At 57.7% G+C, this 20,299-nt stretch overlaps 1 protein-coding gene across 1 annotated transcript in view; it reads right to left on the bottom strand.

The window, feature by feature from the left end:
* The window catches only part of CACNA1I (calcium voltage-gated channel subunit alpha1 I), a 127,110-nt gene extending 109,311 nt beyond the window's left edge, over window positions 1–17,799 (bottom strand). The window contains exons 1-2 of the mRNA XM_061418597.1: window positions 17,590–17,799; window positions 5,370–5,623 (exon numbers count right to left, since the gene is read on the bottom strand). Of these exons, the coding sequence (XP_061274581.1) occupies window positions 5,370–5,602 (233 nt within the window). The 5' untranslated portion in view covers window positions 5,603–5,623; window positions 17,590–17,799. The remainder of the gene's footprint in view (window positions 1–5,369; window positions 5,624–17,589) is intronic.
* Between the last annotated feature and the right edge of the window lie 2,500 nt (window positions 17,800–20,299).

The following is a 20,299-nucleotide window of genomic DNA, read 5'->3' as shown; positions in this document are numbered from 1 at the left end:
CTGCGGGAGGATAGAGAGGAAAAAGCTGAGATTCCTGCAAGTGGTGGCCAGGAAGCTGGTGCTGGTGGGGCTGGCAGGACTTGGCACCCTAGAGACTGGGGGAGAGGGTGTCTCAGGGGGCAGACCCAGCGTAAGCAAAGACGGGCAGGCAGGGGTGTCAGGAAACACGAGCAGCGTGTTTGGGCTTCAGGACAGAGTGTGTGAAGGGAAACAGCAGAAAGGCGGCTGGAGGCCAACCAGGTGGATGGTGGAAGGCCCCGAATCCAGGCTAAGTGAGACTATTCTGGGGGTGAGATTGCCGCTGAAGGTTTCTGAGGGAGGAATGAATAAGCAAACAAATGGAAGAAGGCAGCGAGGGAGGGAGGGAGCGAACAGCCCTTAACTGATGACAAACCGCGTCCACACCGGGAGCCCAGGACCCCCGGAGGATGAAGGCGAGTGGGGAGGAGGGGTGCAGGAAACAGGCACTCAGCAGAGGGCGCTACGCTCTGGGTTCCTGCTCGGGGGTTCTCTCCACCGTGTGGGAAAGAGGAAGGAGGAAGATGCCAGCTGTCAGTGGGGCAGGAGGGGTGAGATCCCAGAGGCCACCTGTTTAGACAGGAAGAGGTGGAGGAATACAGGCTCGGATTTCCCAATGACCCTGACCCAGAGAAAGGGCTCAGAACAGGAGGGGGAGGGGGGTTAGATTAAGGAGGACTTCCTGACAGTCAGTCTAGAGCCACAGAAGGCCCAAAAGGTGCTTATCAATTGACCCCAGGCCCATCTAATGCAGCAGAGACGTAGCCCACCAGAGGCAGGGGGATGGACTAAATGACCAGAGCAAGGGCAGCAGGGCGATGGGAGGGTGGTGACACCCCATTTCTCTTCCTGTGGTGAGGGCTTTCTTGGCCTTCTCCCCCTCACTCCCCAAACTTCATGCCCTCCCTCCACCCTGCAGGAGTCGGCATCTCTCTCCCTGGGGGCAACCCAGCCCACAGGCTTCTCAGACCATCATCCAGACACAGGACCCAGCTATCCACCAACCTTGAAAACCCTTGTCCTGAGCCGGGTCACCCAAGTCACCCCAGTGTGTCCCCGTCAGCTCCATCATTGGCTCCAGGGTGCGCACAGCTGCTACTCCACACTTAGCAGTTTTCCCAGTCAATGCTTGCCCTGGAATTCTCACTGGAACCCCTGATGTTCCCAACTGGGGGTCGTTGAAGTTCCCATTTCACAGATGAGCAAACTGAGGCTCAGCAAAGACAAAGGCCCCTTGGCCAAGAAGGTTAACATTCATGCTTGACCAAGCTACAATCCCTGGGGTCACCTCTGTGACCCCCAAGGCAGCCATGCCTCCACTCGGACCCCCTTTCCGGCCCCACCAGCACCCTCAGCCACCAGCCTCCCCAGATCCCCTCTCATGATGGTCTCCTGGCTGGCTTCTCACCAAGGGAGCCAGAGTGACCCTCCCCTGCACAAAACAGCCATAGTTGGCCTCTGAGCCTGGTACATGGCAGGCACTCAGTAAAGGCTTGCCGACCCAGCTCATGAATGGGTGAGTAAAGGACGGATGAACAAGAGCCCGTTCGCCCACCTCAGCAAATTCACTGAACCCTCACAGCGAACAGCACAAGGCTTGACACCGCAGGGCTGTGATGAGAAAATGGACCCTGTCTCTTCCTGCCCCATGATGACCCAGGTCAGAGGGTCTGCAAGGCGGCAGGAGTCTCAGCCAGGTGGGCTTCAATGCAAGCACACCCACAGACCCTCAGTCCTAGCAGCAGAGCCAGGCAGGGACGGAGGAGCAGATGAGAACCAGGACCACAGCCATGAAAGCACAGAGCGAGCACACCTGCCCACCGGGAACACAGAGCCCCATCCCTGCACACCACGGGGACACTTTCTGACAAAGGCAGCAGGGAAGTGAGCACCCCAGACGGCCCCTCCTGACTCGGGGAGACTGCCCGAGTCTCCCCATCCTGCAGACAGGCAGGCCAAGGGCGAAAGAGGGGAAGTGACTTGCCCAAGGTCACCGGCAGCTGGTGTTTCCCGCCTCCCGGCCCAGGCTGGCGCCCTCCCCCTGCCCAGCAGAGAGGCAGCCTCCACAGCCGACCGGCTCCCACCACGCATGGCTGGCTCCCACGGCTCTGGCTCAGCGCAGGCTGGCATGGGGCAGGCAGCAGCCAGGGGCACGCGGGGAGGCAGGGGGCTGCAAAGTCCTCCTGGGGGGTGGCCCCTGGCAGGGCACAGTGAGGTGGCTGCTGAAGGTAGAAGCTGGAACCCAGGAAGACCCTCGCCCAGCCGCCCGGAACTGCAAAGCATCCTTGCTCCGGTGGAGTGTGGAGAACCTGTCTCCAGCCTCCAAAGGTGGCAGCCGTGTCCTGGATAAAAGCTGAGCCTGGGGAATTCAGAGAGATTGAGGTTTTTGTGCTAGCTTTACCACATCCTGGCTGTGCAACCTGGATAAAAGTTAGTCAACCTCTCTGAGCTCACTTTCCCCATGTGTAAATGGGGCTCTGAAAGCCTACCTCCTAGGGGGTGGTTATAGGGGTTAAAAGGTGATACTGCAGGCAAAGCATTCAGCACAGTTTAAGTGCTGGCTCTTGTTATTATCACCGCCCCTCCTCCCTGACCCCACTTCTGGGCTGGACACATGGCTGGGTGCTTTGCAAGAATCATCTCTAATCGTCTTTGTCCCATCACAGAGATGAGAAAACTAAGGCTCAGGGAAAGGAAACCAGAGTACATACAACCCACCACTGGCCGTTCTCCCGCACACCGCCGGTGACATGCCTAAGAAAGGCTCTCAAAATCTAATCGAGGGTGGAAAACGGGTTTCAAACTGATTAGTCATGCTGCCAAGGGTGCCCTGCTGGAGGACGCTGTGATCGATTAGCAATGTCTGCACGGGTGAGGGCACGGGTATCAGCATGGTAACTGGCACAAATCTACCTAAATCACAGAGACAGAATCTGATTTTCCCTGGGAACAATGCCCTCTGAAGGCGTTATGTTCTACCTAAAGACGTGATGCCTGGTGTCTTGTTGAATCTACCACGAGCAGTGTTTACTCAGCTGTAAGTGAGGGCTCTGATCACTTTTGGGCACAGGTGATAAGAGTGATAACCACATGTGTGGTTTTCTAGGCTACAAAGATGTGCTTTCCCATGTGCTAGTTATGTACTGCTTTGGTCTTCAATGCAATCCAGTAAAATGTGTAAATACCGTCTCTGTTTAACAGATGGAGAAACTGGGGCTCAGAGAGGTTAAGAAATCAGCTTGTGGTCACACAGCAAATAACAGGCAGAACCAGTCCATGGGTCTGTCTTACTCCGGTCCCCAATGCTTTCCACATGCCACCTACCCATGAGTCAGACAGCACAACGGGGGACCTCCCTGGCAGTCCCATAGTTAAGAATGTGCCTTCCAATGCAGGGGACGTGGGTTCGATCCCTGATCGGGAAACGAAGATCCCACGTGCCGTGGAGCAACTAAGCCCAGGCACTGCAACTCCTGAGTCCACACACCAGAACTAGAGAATCCCTGCACGTCAGTGAAAACCCTGCATGATGTAACAAAGACCCCATGGATGGCAACTAAGACCCACAGCAGCCAAAGAATAAATTTTTTTTTAAATAAATTAGTTGATTCAAAAAAAAAAAAAAAGAACAGCACAACGGACCCCCTGACATTTCAGACGCAGAGTCCTCCCAGCTGAAACCCGGCTGACAGTGTGAGCTTAAGGCCCAGGCCAGGTAAGAAACAGTGCTGACCTCTGGGTGAATGGACCTCTGCTACCCCAGCTTGGCAGCTTACGGAGGGTCCCAGTGGCCTTCTGTCTCTCCAGTGAGTCAGGCGGTGACTCAGGGCCTGCCTCTGGGCTGGGGGAGGAGCTGAGTCATGAAGCACCAAGTTTCAAAGGGCAGCTGGCTCTGAGCCAGGGCCCCTCAGCACCAGGGACTCTGGCACTTGGAACAGTCTGTCCCAGGCGGACCTCCCACACCGCCCTGCTCCCACCCCGGCCTGCAGGTCCTGACAGCCTTTCCCTACTGGCCTGACCCTGACACCTCCATGTCCACCATTCCTTTGGGTTCTTGATGGAGAGCAGGCTCCTGCAAAGCCTGCAGATGCAATGGCTCGTTTTTGGTTGTTGCAATAACGGAGGGCTGCTCCCTACCAATATTTAGGGGCCAGGAAGAGCAAACGTCCTGTGCCCTGCAGGACAGCTCAGACCACACAACACCATCACGCTCCAAATGCCAACCCTGCCCGCACTGAGGAACACTGGGTTATGCAATGCTCCTTTCCTGAGCTCCTTCCCAGGAAGGAGGGGCAGGAGGGAGGTTTGTGGCTGGGGAAGAATCCTGGAGCCCTCGGCACGGGATCAAAGAATCCCACTACATCCCCCCAAGATCCCAAAGCCCAGCCTGAGTGCCCCGTGATGGGGCCTCTGCTCCGTTCACTGTGGAGACACGCGCCCAGCGAACACTGCAGGAGCACCCACAATGTGCCAGGCACTGTGCTGGGTGCTGGGGTCCCGCAGGCAAAAAGACAGGCTTGGTCTGTGTCCTGGTCACCTGGCAGAGCCCTGGAGGAGACAGTGCCAGAGTCTGAGTCCCACACGAGCTCAGGACAAGCAAGAGAGGCGGAGGAGGAACCACAGAGGGCTGCCCTGAGGAAGTGACGTGTAAGTGGGGATTTGAAGGAGGCAACAAAGGATTTGGCCCAGTGAAGAGGGAAGGGAAGGCTTTTCAAAGGAGAGAGTGTGTGAGAAGGCCCTGAGGCCTGGAAGAGCAGGGGAAGCAGAATGAGGGGAGCGGGGCAGGGCCTGGGGGCTGGGTAGGACTCTGCTCGTGCCTCCAAGACCACGGGAAAGGGTGAACGGTCTTCACCAGGGGGTGACCCGAGTGGAGGAGATGCAGCAAGTGGAGGCAGGAAGCTCTGTAAGGAGGTGAGGTGGGTGGAGCCTCACCCTGCGTGTCAGAGTCACCTGCCAACGGTCCAGGCCCACAGTTTCTCGTCAGGCTCTCATCACCCCTGTCAGCAACCCCCAAATGACTCGATCACCAGGAGCTGGGCCACAGGCCAGGGTCTGACTTAACTCTGCTTCCTCCTGCAGACCTAAAGTTCACACCAGAGGGCTTCCTGAGCCGCCTGGACACTGCACTGACCACCCACGGTCATCAGCAACTCCCAGAACACTCACATCAGCAGGACGCCAGGTCCTCATCCGTCCGAGCTTGTGGTCCAAGATCTCCCAGCCCCAGCCCCTGAGCTTGCTAACCGATACCACAGCCTCTCAGCCTCAGTCTGGGCCGCAGGCCTCCTGGCCAGAGGGACCGGCGGGGCCCCGGGCAGAATCCAGATAAACCCAGGCCCCACAAAGGATATGGGTTACACACCATCTTGATGCACCAGTTCCGGGGACTGGTGGTCTGTCGCAGGCAGAAGAAGGCAACGGGGGCCAGGTCCGGGTGAGGGACTTCTGGGTCAACTCCATCCAGGGGTTCTTCTGGGCCAGGAGGGGAGGGAGGGGGGCTCTGGGGCCCCGGCTGCTCCGTGACTCCGGGTTCAGCCACCGGGGCTGCGGTGGGGGAAGGGGGCGGTGGGGAGTTCTCAGCCATGTTGGCGCTGAGCAGGGAGCCCTGCAGAAGAAAAAGAGGCGGCACTTGGCAGGGGGTTGGGGGCGAGCCTGACACCCGCCTCCCTCGACAAAGGGACACGGGTCAGACAGCCCAGCCTTAAGCCCCGCAGGCCCCTCGCCCACACTCTGGCTGTGAGGGTCAGAAGAGTCGAGGGCCCGGAGGCACCCAAGTTGGAATCCACTTCCAAGCTGGTGGTATTGGGGCAGGTCTGGTCAACCTTGGTGAACCTCATTCGGAGGAGATGAAATGTAGAGAGAATAAAACCTTCTTAGAACACAGTTTTTGTTTTTTGTTTTTTTCCAATGAGACCAGAGTTGTATATTTATTGCATCATCGAAGAAAAGTTGCAGGAGAAAGACAAGTTATCGGGAAGACAGACGTTGCCAGGATGACGTGTGCTGCAAAGCAGAGGTGCCGTGGGACTTCTAGGTACCCGAGCAAGCCAGGGTAGGATCAGGGCAGACTTCCCTGAGGAAGTGACCCTTGAGCCGAGACCTACAGGGGAGCCCAGGGACACCCCACCCACTGCTCCATAAAGCTGAGAACCCAGAGGGACCTCACACACCAACCTCTTGGTTTTACAGCTGGAGGAACTGAGACACGGCAAAGGAGGAAGATAGACACAAAGTCAGAGACAGAACTCCACCAGGGCTGGCTTCCTGGTGTCTCAGAAGGACCCTCCACTTGGTTTAATGTTCTGCTGTCACAAACTTGAAATCCTTAATACTTTTCATCAAGGGGCCCACATTCTCATTTTGCGCTGGGACCTGCAACTCACTTAACTGGTCCTGACTTCCACTCAGAGGTACTTTGACAGCCTGGCTTCATCTGATGCTCATTACAACCCCAGAAGCCTTACTGGGCCCATTTAGCAGATGGAGAAACTGAGATGGGAGGGGCATGCGCAGGTTACACCTAGGCACAGGCTAAACCAGGGCAGGTCTAGAGGCCAGAAGCCCAGCACCAGCCTCCAGATTCAGTGACAACTGACTGTGGCCTTGCTCAGCCCCTTCCACAGCCAGTCAAGGGTAGGGCCTGCCCCTGCCCATATCACGCAAGAGGTTAATAATCCCTGAATCCTCCTCCAGGGGAGTCTCCTGGGCCCTGACACCCTGGCAGTGCCAGGCTGGGCAGTGGGAATCAGGGATGAGTGGTACCCACCCAGCTGCTGCCTGTGGCTGCTAAGCTGTCAGCTGGGCCACCCAGAGCTGATACATTTGGACATTTCTCTGGCTCTTGGGGGCAACAGGCGGGAGGTGGCACCTCCTGCCTCTTCGCCCGGCTGGTCAGTGAGGCCGAGTTTTCTCCTGAGCTCAGAGCTTTGCTCTTGGTTCTAGAGAAATAGCCACGGGCCTTACATAAGCTCCCAGGCACCTCGGCCTGCCACGTGTCAACCACTGGGCGGAAAAACATCCTCCCCGGGGTGGCTGCAGGTCTGCTTACGGCTGTGCCAGCCCGAATCTACCGCTCCCCACACTGGCCCCGCGCTCCTGCCAAACACTGCCTCGTCCCATCCTGGCCGCAGGCTGCCTCCTCTCCCAGACCTCTGCTTACGCGGCTCCCTCTCCCGAGAACACCCTCTCCCCATCTCCCATCCTCCCTTCTCCCAGGCCCTGACGATTCATTCATTTGCCCAACACTGATTTCCTGAGCACCTACTATGTGCAGGCAGTGTGCAGGCTCAGGGGGCTACACTGGTGAAGAAGCCAGACTCGGCACCAGCCTTCATTCAGCCTTCAGTCCAGCAAAAGAGAGAGGAACATGGGTCAATTCATTTTTCTCTCTAGGCTTTCAAAGCTCTTATCACCACCCAACATGCCGCATAATTTATGTATTTACATATTTATGATTTAGCGTCTGTCTCCCGACCTGAAAGGGGGCTGCAAGAGAGCAGGGACTGTGGTCTGCATCGTTCACCCCAGCGCCTGGACAGCGCCTGGAACGTAACAGGTGCTCAGCAAACAGTTGGTGACTAAATAAGTAAAAAGTGCTAGGAAGTAAACAAACAAGGGAGAAAGGTGGGCTCGGGAAGAACCCATCTTGCCCTCTAAAGACAGGTCTTTACAATAAAAACAAGAATAAGAGGCACCAGCCACGGATGCTCGGTGGGAAGAGGCCTCCAGGTACCAGGAACAGCTGGTGCGTCTAAGGAACAGAAATGAGGCCAGTGTGGCGGAGCCGGCGCCAGGGAGGAGGGATGAAATTGAAGAGTTTGGCAGGGCCCGCTGTGAGCCCACGGAAGGAGCTTGGGTTTAGTCCAAGTGCGACAGGAAGCCACGGAAGGGTTTATGCAGGGAGTGGTGTGCTTGGGGCTGCGTTTTAACCCCACCCCTCTGTGGGCTGCAGGGAGAGGAGGTGGAGAGGCAGGGGAGGACCAGAAGGAGCCTGGGAGGATGGGCTGGGCTGGCCTGGGATGCTGGAGGAGGTGAAAAGAAAGGGGTGGCTTTGAGGTATATTTTACAGGCAGGAGAGCCTGGCCTGGCATTGGCCCCAGTGCCACCTCGCCCAGCTCCACCAAAGCCCTGCTGGGAGCAGCAGAGGTGGTAACAGCTGCCGTGGCCTCTGGGACCGCACAGAACCGCCTCCTCTCCTCGCTGTCAGCTCATTCCACTCGGTACTGACTTGCTCTTTGCCTCACCTGGCCTGTGTAGAGCTGTCACACTGTGCTGTCCCTTGCTTTCACGCCTCTCCTCGCACACTGCAGGGCTCTTAGAGACCACGACTGCCAAGGCCACCAATCCACTGCCCACCACCCCACCAGCCTCCACCCTCTGATCTACTACCCCGTGACCCTCCAGGCCATCTCCTGCTGGCCTGCTCCCTCGCAGCTGCCCAGGCCATAGCTCTCTGGCTTCAGCTCTCCCTTCCCAATCCCCTCCGCTCTGTGCCTGTAGCCCAGCTCCTGTCCCCCGCTGCTCATTGTCTGTGGCTGAAGGTTCTTGGGGAGTTGGCAGCTGGGCCCCCCTGGGCTTTGTCCTGTCTGCAGATGGAGCCTCAGAGAAAGCAGACCACTCACCTTAGGTGGTAGGCAGCGCTGATGAATTCAAACTCAGGTCCATCTGCCCCCAGAGTCTGAGCTGCCTCCATGTTCAGAGCCTCCTCCCCCTAAGTGCTCCCAGGGTGGACCCACAGGCAGTGGTGTGTGACTAGACTGGCCTCCACGACCAGGGCAGGATCAGGACCCCACTGTATCTACAGCATACCCCCACCTACTCCTGACTCCACTGGCCTCTTGGAGTCTCAGTTTTCTCTCTGTGAAGCTCAGCCTTCCTTCTGCCTCCCTCTGCAGGCTCCTGTGAAGAGGCAAAGTGACACAGATGGAAAGATGCTATAGGACCCATCAAGGTGGTTGCCCAAGCAGGTATGGGGCCAGTGGTGTCATCCCCAATGGCTGTCACCCTAACGTCTCTGTGCTGTCACCACCATCTCCACCACCACCACCACCATCATCTCCACCACCACCATCACCACCATCACCACCATCATCACCATCTCCACCATAACCATCACCACCACCATCATCACCACCACCACCATCAACACCATCAACACCACCACCACCATCATCTCCACCACCACCACCACCATCATCTCCACCACCACCACCACCATCATCTCCACCATCACCACCACCACCACCATCAACACCATCAACACCACCACCACCATCATCATCATCTCCACCACCACCACCACCATCACCACCATCATCATCATCTCCACCATAACCATCACCACCACCATCATCACCACCACCACCATCAACACCATCAACACCACCACCACCATCATCATCATCTCCACCACCACCACCACCATCATCTCCACCATCACCACCACCACCATCATCACCATCATACCACCACCATCATCACCACCACCATGATCATCTCCACCATCACGAGCACTGTCAACACCACCACCATCATCACCACCATTATCACCACCATCATCATCACCATCATCATCACCACCACAATCACCACCACCATCACCACCACCATCACCATCTCCACCATCACCACCATCATCATCACCACCACAATCACCACCACCATCATCATCACCACCACCACCATCACCACCATCATCATCATCTCCACCATCACCACCATCATCACCATCTCCACCATCACCACCATCATCACCACCACCACCATCATCACCACCATCACCACCATCTCCACCATCACCATCACCACCACCATCATTACCACCACCACCACCACCACTGCCATCACCATCACCAACACCACCATCATCATCATCTCCACCACCACCACCACCGTCATCATCTCCACCATCACCACCACCATCATCACCATCACCACCACCATCACGACCACTGTCAACACCACCACCATCATCACCACCACCACCACCACCACCACCATCATCACCATCTCCACCATCACCACCATCACCATCACCACCATCATCACCATCTCCACCTTCACCAACACCACCACCATCATCATCACCACCACCATCACCACCACCATCACCACCATCATCACCATCATCACCACCATCTCCACCATCTCCACCATCACCACCATCACCATCACCACCATCATCACCATCTCCACCATCACCACCATCATCACCATCTCCACCATCACCACCATCACCACCACCACCACCATCACCACCACCACCACCATCATCTCCACAATCACCACCACTGTCAACACCACCACCATCACCACCACCACCACCACCATCACCACCACCACCACCACCACCATCATCATCATCTCCACCACCACCACCACCGTCATCATCTCCACCATCACCACCATCATCACCATCTCCACCATCACCACCATCATCACCACCACCACCACCACCATCATCATCTCTACCATCACCACCACCACCATCATCACCATCACCATCATCATCATCTCCACCACCACCACCACCATCATCATCTCTACCATCACCACCACCACCATCACCACCACCACCTCCACCATCACCACCATCATCACCATCTCCACCATCACCACCATCATCACCACCACCACCACCACCATTATCTCCACAATCACCACCACTGTCAACACCACCACCATCACCATCATCACCACCATCACCATCACCACCATCATCACCATCATCACCACCATCATCACCACCACCACCATCACCATCACCATCATCTCCACCATCACCACCACCACCACCATCACCATCATCATCTCCACCACCACCACCACCATCATCATCTCTACCATCACCACCACCACCATCATCACCATCACCATCATCATCATCTCCACCACCACCACCACCATCATCATCTCTACCATCACCACCACCACCATCATCACCATCACCATCATCATCATCTCCACCACCACCACCACCATCATCATCTCTACCATCACCACCACCACCACCACCATCATCACCACCATCATCACCATCTCCACCATCACCACCATCATCACCATCATCTCCACCATCACCACCACCACCATCATCACCACCACCACCATCACCACCACCATCACAGCATCACAGAGGCTCTGACTGAGTCTGACCCTATACCAGGCAATGGGCAAAGGGCTTCCTATGCACTGTCCATGTTGATTTCCACCACAGTCCTATGATATACACACCATGCTTATTCCTACTTCATGGAGAATGTGACTGGGGACCAAGGAAGTCCAGCAGTGCCTGAGATCATTCAACCAGGATAGGGCAGAGTCAGGTTCCAGGCCTGGCCTGCCAACCCTGAGCCCAAGCCCACTGAACCATCACAGGCACCACCCTGGGACAAAGAAAGGTACCCTGGAGCCAGTCTTTCCCTCCCAGCTGAGTCACCAGGCACTGAAGATACAGCTGCTGGTCCAGCCAAGACCCCCAGTGTGGGCAAAGGCCCCTCAAGTCTTCCCAAGTCTCTGGGGTAATCTGCCTGCCAGGGTCTTTCCACAGGCATGCCAGAGCATTTAGAGTATGGTATGGGGAAGCCTTGTTTCTGCAGAGCCCAGAGTCCTGGTGGAGAAGAACCCAAGGCCTGGCCGGGTTACCCAAGCCATGTGTGTGTGTGTGCTTGTGTGTGTGTTCACAGGTACACACAGGCCAGCAACTTGTTTATCCCTTTGTCAACAACCACACATCAGCTAATGTCACAGCTCCAAGGACAACAGATTTATTCTGGGAATCCTAGAATCCAGGAATCTCAGAATCAGAATATCTTAGAATCACCCAGAACGAACCTTAAAGACCCAAGATATTAACTATGATGACCTTACACTCTATAACGTGTGCTTCAGAGCACCAGAGCTGGAAGCCAAGACTTGTATCAGAGTCCAAGTTCTGACACCAACTCACCTTAGCACATGACAACCTGGCAGGGACCTCGGATGCCCTGCCTATAAAATGAGGCTATTGGCTGTTCTGTGGTGGGGCCACTGGGAGGATGAATGGGGTAACACACATATCAGCACCTGACCACGCCACCAGCCACTGGGCCGGTGCACAAAGAACCTGTGATGGTTTCACAAACGTGTTAGCGCATCAGCCGCAGAATTCCAGCACCCTGGAACTCAAGTGTCCCAGAAACGCAGTGGCTCCAGATTTCCACACAAGGAACTTCTGAAAAGACTGAGACCCCAAAAGTGACCTGATCATCACCACACACATTCACCAGCACAAGATAACACAATCACAATCACACACAGAGACATACCTACAATCACACACTCACACAGACAGATGTCTTACACATTGTCACAGTCACAAACACGCACACACACACACACACACACGCACCATGATACACACACACAGACACATTCACTCACACAAACATGCACGCACACACTTCATACACTCATTATCACACACGCACAGACACACACACACAAACACCACACCCTCCAATGCAGAGCCTGGGAAAAAGTCTCTATGAGGCTGCGGGAAACCTGCCTACCAGAATCTTCCGGCTGGCATCTCAGAGCCCCCCGCACCCTCTGTCTGCTCCCTCTTCCAGATGACAGCCCAGCAGATGTGTGACAACCACCCGCCCACCCCCAAACCTCATCTGCCCCAGGCCTCTTGTCACCAGCTCCCTGATCCATTTCTTGGGTGACAATTTCCAGATCATCTGTTCCTTGGGCCCTCTCCCCTGTCATGCTAGAGTCTGCCGACCTCCCCCCTGCAAGGGCTAGACCAGGTTTGCACCACGTCACCCAGAGTAGAGCAGACAGGTCCGCTCCTGACTCTGCGGAGATGGCGAGGGAACTCTTTTGATGCAATCTGGGAGCCTAGCAGCCAGACTGAAGCAACTATGAGGTGTGTGGTCCACTGGTCTCCTCTAATCTTCTTCAGAGGAACGGCAGCCAAGTCAAGGCTCCTCTAGCCTAAAGAGGAATGGCTGAAATCTGGCCTCTAAATGCGGGACCTGACACAAAACTTGCTCTGGTCTGGCCAGCTGAGCCTGCCCACATACTGCAGTCACCTTGGTTCTGGTACCAGAATCAACAGCTCGCCCTCCATCCTTGCTGCATTTGATGAATTGGATGAGCAACCCCTCCAAGACAGCTAACAAGGCTCACAGCCGACACTGTTTGTTGAGCACGTGCTATGTGCCAGGCACTTTTTACAAACCAATGAAGTAAGCACTTTTGCCCTCTCCAATTAGAGACGAAGAACCGGGGTAGAGAGAGATGCAGGGATTTTCCCAAGGTCAAGAGCTACTTAGTCAAAGAGCTAGGATTTGGATGGAGGGGATTCAAATCCAGCTCCCCAGTTAAAGAGTTGTCCAGGCCAGGCTGTAGACGGAAGGCTGAAGTCATGCTCTCACCCCCAGGACCTGTCCACGTGTCTGTCACTAGGCATCATCATTTGTTCGTCGGCCCTCGGCCTCAAGACAAGTCCCAGCAAGTGGGGCTGTGTTTGAATCTCCATCCATGTGTTTGAACATCTCCCATCTGGTGACTCTGCTGATCATTTTTCAGTCCCTCTGCAGGACGTAGGGCCTGGGGTCTTACTTCAGTGAACCAGTCAGGGTGACGGTGGCCCCTGACAGAGGAAGAGCATTCTAGCAGGAAGAACCCTGGGTCTGGAGTCCCAGCTCCACCTGCTCTGAATCGTAGTCACAGCAAGCTTCATTTCTCTTGTATAAAATGCAACACAGGGTCCTTTCTCTATCTCTCAAACGGGGCAGTGAATGGGGAAGGAGATTCAGAAAGCACCTTAAGGAAAAAAGGCAGCTTCCCTGTACCAGACCCCGTGCTAGGCATTGCAGAGACATTTCTAAGCCTCACAAAAATCCCTTAAGGTGGATGCTATTTTCCCAATTTTATAAGAAGCCAATGCTCCCATGATGCTAAGTGCCTTGCCCCTCAGGGGCCAGGCCTGTGACCCTGCACGGGCTCATGTCTCTTCCGGCTGGAACAAGAGCTGAGGGATCCAGGGAGGAAGCCTGAGTCCCTGGACCAGTGGCGAGTGAAGAGCAACCCTGACTGCTCATCAGGGCCGGTGGTCAGCGGTAAGAAGGAAAACCCTGACACTTTTCTCAGCGAGACTGCCCAGGCCAGAGTGCAGGAGACGGGGAACTGGCAGAGTGAGGGCCTCCAAGATGAAGGGAGAAGGTCGGCAAGGCAGGACCAGGCCTGTGTTGACCTTGGCCCCAAAAGACTGTGGCCTCCACCCTGGAGAAACCACTTCCCTCTCATCTTCTCCTGCTCAAGAAGCCCCGGAAGCTCCCAGCACTAGCTCCCAGGGAACCCAAACGCCTCGTGCTTCCAAAGGCTTCCATGATCTGCACCCTTCCCCACAGGTGCCAAACACAGCCTGGTTCTCCTCTCTGAGCACGAACGAGGAAAGCAGGCCCTATGACCACGTGCCCACACCTGGGCACCTGGCAGGGGGGATGGCCCAGACCCCTCCTAGGGACACAGATGCTCCAAGCCTTCGTCTTCTCCCCTCTGTTCACTGCTACATCCCTCCAGCGCCCAGATCGGGGCTTGGCACATAGTAGGTGCTTATCAAACACAAAAGAGAGAAGGGAATCCAGGAAATCGGATTTGTTTTCTTCCCTCTGTAGACTGGCAGCCATGAAGGGGAGAGACTTAGCCCACATCTTCCTGGATATGAGGATCCACAGACCCACGAAAGTACGGACACACAGACCCACGAACCCACACATCTACCGGCTCGCAGACACTTTCACCCACAGTCCCACAGACCTAAAGGCTCGCAGACCCACACACTCACACATTCACAGAGATCCATGGATGTCGGAGAACAGACCCACAGACCATACGCTCCTAGCTCTGGGTGGTCTCTGGGCCCCCAGCAGAGCCACACGCCAGCCTCCTGCAGGCAAGAAGGATTGAGGGCACTAGCCAAGAGCACCTCCTGGGAACTTGTGGGAAGAAAAGGCTCTGCAGAAAAGAACCACAGGGCGGGGAGAGGTCAGAAAGGAGCAAGGGGAAGGGCGGACCAAAGGAAGCGGGAAGCCAGAAGAGGAGAGGGGATGGGGAAGAAGGGAGAAGAGCCATGCACCCCCTGTTGCCCCCACCCAGCCCGGCAGCCTCTCTTTCCAGACAGAGTTTTGAGCACATTGACTGGGCATCCGGTGAACAAGGCAGCCCAGGAGGAAATGGCACAAACCAAGGAGCCTCACGAGAGCCTGTTGTTACCTTGTGTGCCTTCAGAAGCTGCCAGGGACGGGAGCCCCTCGAGCATTGGGGAGGGACAGAGCGGGGCCCAGAAGCAGACTTTCCCGAGGAGCCCTACTTGGGGCACAGGGTGAGGGGGCAGAGACGGCTGTGGAGGGGGACAGGGGGAGGTGAGTCGGAGGCGACTCCCCCGCCCCGCCCCCCGCTGCGGTTTCGGGATGTGGATCTGGGGATGTGGATCTGGGTCCAGGACCCCCGGGAGGCTGCGGTCACATGCCAGTCCCTGAAACTGCTCCCAGCTTGGCTTCAGGGCTCGCGAGGGACAAGCTTGTCTGGAGCCAGCACCTGGGAGAGGAAGGGGAGGGAGGGGGTTCTGGCAGCTACCTCCGCCCCCACCTCCCCACCCAAGGTCAAGGGGAGTCAGGGCACAGAGAACTGCTGCGTGGTGCCCCCTGGTGGGCCTAGAAGATGCCCTCTTGGAAGCACCTGGAACAGAGGTGGAGGGAAAAGGAGCAGAGGACCTCCATCAAAGCAACCGGGAGAGACCTTCAGCCAGGCTGGCCGCCCCTCCCCCAAGCTGCCCCCCACAGAGCTCCAGAGGCAGCCTTGGGCAGCTCAGAGCTGGGAGCTGAGCTTCTGGGCTCCCTACCTTCAGCCAGGCAGGGAGCCCAGAGATCCTGGAGTGGTACCCAGGCCCCCCGGGGGTGGGGGTGTTGGGGGGCAGGGCGAGTTTGGCGCCAGCCAGCTTAGCACTCCCTCGGGATGTGGCTTTTCCCTTTTCCTCCCCCAGACTGCAGCCCCAGAATCGTCCCAGCTCAGTGCCACCTGCCCTGTCACCCCCTGGGTCCTCCCCGTCTGGGCTCAGCATGGATGGTGGAGGAGGGAAGGGGACAGGGAGGTCTCTAGATGCCCCAGCCCAGTCCCCATCCAAGGCCCAGGAGTCTGGAGCCTGAACAGAAAGTTTGTCCTGAAGGGTGGACAAGAGTTTCCAGGGCCAGTCCTGGGGGCTGAGGGGAGACACTGATCTGAGTGGTGGTCTGACAGAGTGGACAGGGCCTGAGCAGCAGGCAAGCAGCCTAGCTCCTCAGCCAGACCCTTTCCCACGGGCCCCGGCACACGGACCCACAGCTCCATCTGCACAGCACCCTGGCGCGAGACAGGGCCAGAATCTGCTGGCTGAGTCCCCTAGGCAGCAAGAGACAGCAGGACAGACCCGCTCCCTGGTCAGACCATCCTGAGCACCCCAGCCCCTAGGATGCCGTCACACTGCGTGTCGACATGTCAGACCTGATCACACCCCACAGCAGATGCAAGCAAGCTTCCTCTCGCTTTCTCTCTCTCTCTCTCACACACACACACACAAACACACACGCACACACACACATGCACACACCTGGCCCCAGACCACAGACTCCCAGGGCCAGAATACAGCTCTGAGGTGTCTCCAGAAGCCAACCTCATTCACAGCTCCAGAGCCCCCAGGACCCTGAAGGGAAAGAAAGACACAGGCAGAGCAGCTGACTGACGCCTCAGCCTGGGCCCATCTAAGAGCCCCCTCCCACCAGGCATCATGCCCTCCCCCCACCCAGAGGCCTGCCACCCCTGCCAAGGCCTCCTGTCCCCCCACATCCTACACACACACCACCCAGCACACAATTAAAACCCAGTCATCATAAACACTCATTATATAACCAGCCCCAACCTACTGAGGTTTCCTTTTACCCCCTAGAGTCCCACCTCCGACCCCCGCCTGACTTCCCACAGCCAGGCTCTGGGCACCCTCGGGGTGCTGACCAAGGAGGGGGCCGGCTCCCACCCCGGCCTCGAGGAAAGTTAAACGCTGCCTGGGATTCCCCCATTCAATCCCCCTGCGGCCGCCCTGCCTCCGCCAACACTCCCAGCTCAGCCCCCTGGACACGGGCACGAGCTCTGGTCCCGCCGGCCGCAGAGCCGCAGCCACGGAGGGACAGCGGGATAGACGGACAGGCAGCCTGGGCCCCCCCCGCCCCCAACCCCCGGCCGGCAGCCTGACTTGTTGAATAAATTTCTGCAGCGCTGGCTCAGCCGGCTTCAGCATTGGCACGGAGAGAACTTTCGTGGCCTTGGAGAAGGGACCGGTCAAAGTTTCCCGTCCTTCTTCCCAAGGCACCTACCCACAAGGCTCGGGGTGGGGGGCCGACCTGATGGGCACGCGCAGGTGGGGGGACCGGTCCCCAGAAATAAATAAACGCCCCAATAAAGAACGCGACGCGCCAAGAAATTGGCATCGGAGCGGAGCCCTCCCTTGCTTCCAGTTCCCTCCCCCGCTCCACCCCCACCCCCACCTACCTTGGCATGGACTTGGCCGGGCCGCGGGGGGTGGGAGGGGGGGTCGTCCACGTTAGAGCTACGGGGGCGACGCGTCCCCCGAAGCCGGAAATCGAGGGGGACCCGCAGCCCCGCCAGGCGCCCCCCGCCAATTCAGGATCAGCTGAGCCCCTGGGGCGCTAGGGGCGGCGGGCGGTGGGCGGCGGGCACCGGGGCCCGGGCCATGGCGCGAGGAGGCGGCGGGCTGGCGGGAGTGTCGCGCGGCTCCGGCGGGCGGCGAGAAGCCGGCAGCGCGGACGAGCCGCGGACCGAGCCGGAGTTGGAGCGCGCGGCGGGCGGGCGGGAGCGCGGCGCTCCCGGGCCGGGGCCGGGGCCGGGGGCGGGGGCGCTGCGGGAACTGCGCGGCGGGGCAAGTGCCCGGAGAGGAGCCCGCGCGGGCGGCGGCCCGGGGCGGAGGCGCGGGGTCGGGGCCGCGTTCCTCGCCCCGCTCGGCTGGGCTCGCGCCTCCGGCCCCGGGCTCCAGGCGCGGGGTCTGCGCGCGGCGGGGGCTGCGGAGGAGCCCAAGCGCCGGGCGGTGCGGGGACGTGCGGCGGCGGCGAGACCGAGCCGCGCCGCGTGCGAGGCAAAGCCGTCCTTATACTGACACCAAATGTCTTCGGGGAAAGCTGCAGGCGCGGGACGCTAGAGGGGGGAGGCGTGGAGGCGACAGACAGACCGACGGCGGCGGCTGGTGAGCCCCCTCTTCTCCCGAGAGGACAGGAAGCCGCCCTAGCCTTGAGGCCACCTCCTCAGCATTCAGGGTCGTGCCCGGGGGAGGGTCCTATCCCCTCCACAAGGGGGCTGCGTCATGCATTAAAAAGGGAGGGACCCCATTACTGACCCGCTGCCTGGTTGGCCACATTACTGTCCGGATTCTAACCGAGATGCTGTGTGAAGGGCGGGGAGAGGGTCCTTGCTGCCCCAGTGAGGGGCTGCCTGTCTAAGACCACCAGCTTTTCCAAGGTGGAGCCCGGCTTAGAACTCAAATCCAAAGGTTCACTCCACAGCCCAGGCAGCCTCCCCTCCTCTCACCCACACTCAGCTTCTTCCCACTCTTAAAGGCTTGGCTGAAAAGCCATCTCCTCCAGGAAGGCTTCCAAGAGGGCTCTCAGGTGGAAAGGAAACCTCACCCCACCTGCAAATGCCCCAGCCTCACCACTTTCCTCCAGGGAAGCGGGGGCCACAGGACCCAGAAGGGTCAGAACCTCTGCTCAGCTCTCCCACCCCCACTTCATCTCCTTGGAGACTGGGGGAGCGGGGACACCCTGCTGGGCTGGGGCTTTAGCGAAGGGATGCTGAGACCTCCCTTGGAACCACTTGGTCTGCTAAATGGACAGAGTTGTAAGAGGATGCCTACAAGCTTGATCCCAGCTCAGCCCCTTTCTGTCAGAGGGCCTTGGGAAACCCCCTGAAGTCTCTGGGCCTCAGGTTCCTCTTCTGTGAAAGGAACACACAGATTCCCCGTAAAAGAATTTAAGTTCATGCTCTGCAGAATGAGAAGTCTAAAAAGGGTTTAGCACCATGCCTGGCACATAGTAGGTGCTCAACAAACATTCATTGCTCCTTACCTTTTCATCTGTCCAGAGAAACCAGACAAACCTTCATCACCAGACCGCAGCGCAAGGTCATGTAAGCACACACCAGCCTGGGCGGTGGTGTCTCACAGGCATGGACTGAGCAGGCCAGAAGGCGTCCGCGGGCGGGATGGATTTATTTCAGAACAGAGTGGGCTGCAGATCAGACGTCTCGGGGAAGACCTCATCCAGGGCCAAAGGCTTGCACGGGACCTCAAAGGCACGTGCAGGATTGAGATAAGAGGAGACGAGGTGGGTGGAGAACTGGCATTGAAGAGGGAAAAGGGACATGTGCAAAGACTCGGAGGTAGGAAGGAGGTGGTGCGAGCAGGCACTCCATGCCCTGACCGGCTGAGTACCCAGCTGGACAGCCCCGGGCTTAGGAGAGTGAAAGAGATCAGACAACGAAGCAGGGAGAAGATGCCAGCTACTGCTCGCTTTCTCTCCAGTCTCCTCTGGCAACGTTTTCATTAAGTTCACAGGCTGGACCCTGAGAAGCCAGCAGATGGTGAATTCTCAGGACCGGGGCTTCTCCGTCACAGTCTCCTGAAGTGAGGGCCCAGCTCCTGCCTGCGTACCTGGGGTGACGTAGATCTCACCACCTCCTGGGACGGCTCCTTTGTTCTCTGAGCAACTCCGATCATTCACGATTCTTTTTCAGATTGAAAGAGACATTTGCCCCCCTCCATGATCCCAGTCCCCTCCCTGTCCCGACAGGATTAACACCCCCTCCCCAGCCTCCTTCAAGCGTCCACATTGGCAAGAAGTCCTGCTTTGTGTCCAACCTAGATGCTTTCTGCTTCAGCAAAAAGCTTCCTGGTGCATTCCTTTACCCTCTGCCCACCCCACCGCTCAACATCGGGATGGGTTCTGTGGACATGAAGGGTGCACATGGAGTAAAGGTCATGGAAGCCGTGTGGATGAGGGGTGACCCTCAAACCTGCTGGGGGATGGGATTGCAACTCCAGGTCTCCACAAGAAGCAGGGCTGTGCCAGTCCCTCCTGGAGGCCCTCGCTGGCTGCTGGAGCTTCATTTATTCATTATTGCTATTTATATTGCGCCTGGTATTTGCAGAAGGCTGCAGCAGCCGCACACACTCATTAGGCCCTGTCCTGCC

The sequence above is a fragment of the Bos javanicus genome, chromosome 5, assembly GCF_032452875.1.
Source record: "Bos javanicus breed banteng chromosome 5, ARS-OSU_banteng_1.0, whole genome shotgun sequence".
NCBI lineage: Eukaryota > Metazoa > Chordata > Mammalia > Artiodactyla > Bovidae > Bos > Bos javanicus.
This window is presented reverse-complemented; position numbering and strand designations above follow the sequence as displayed.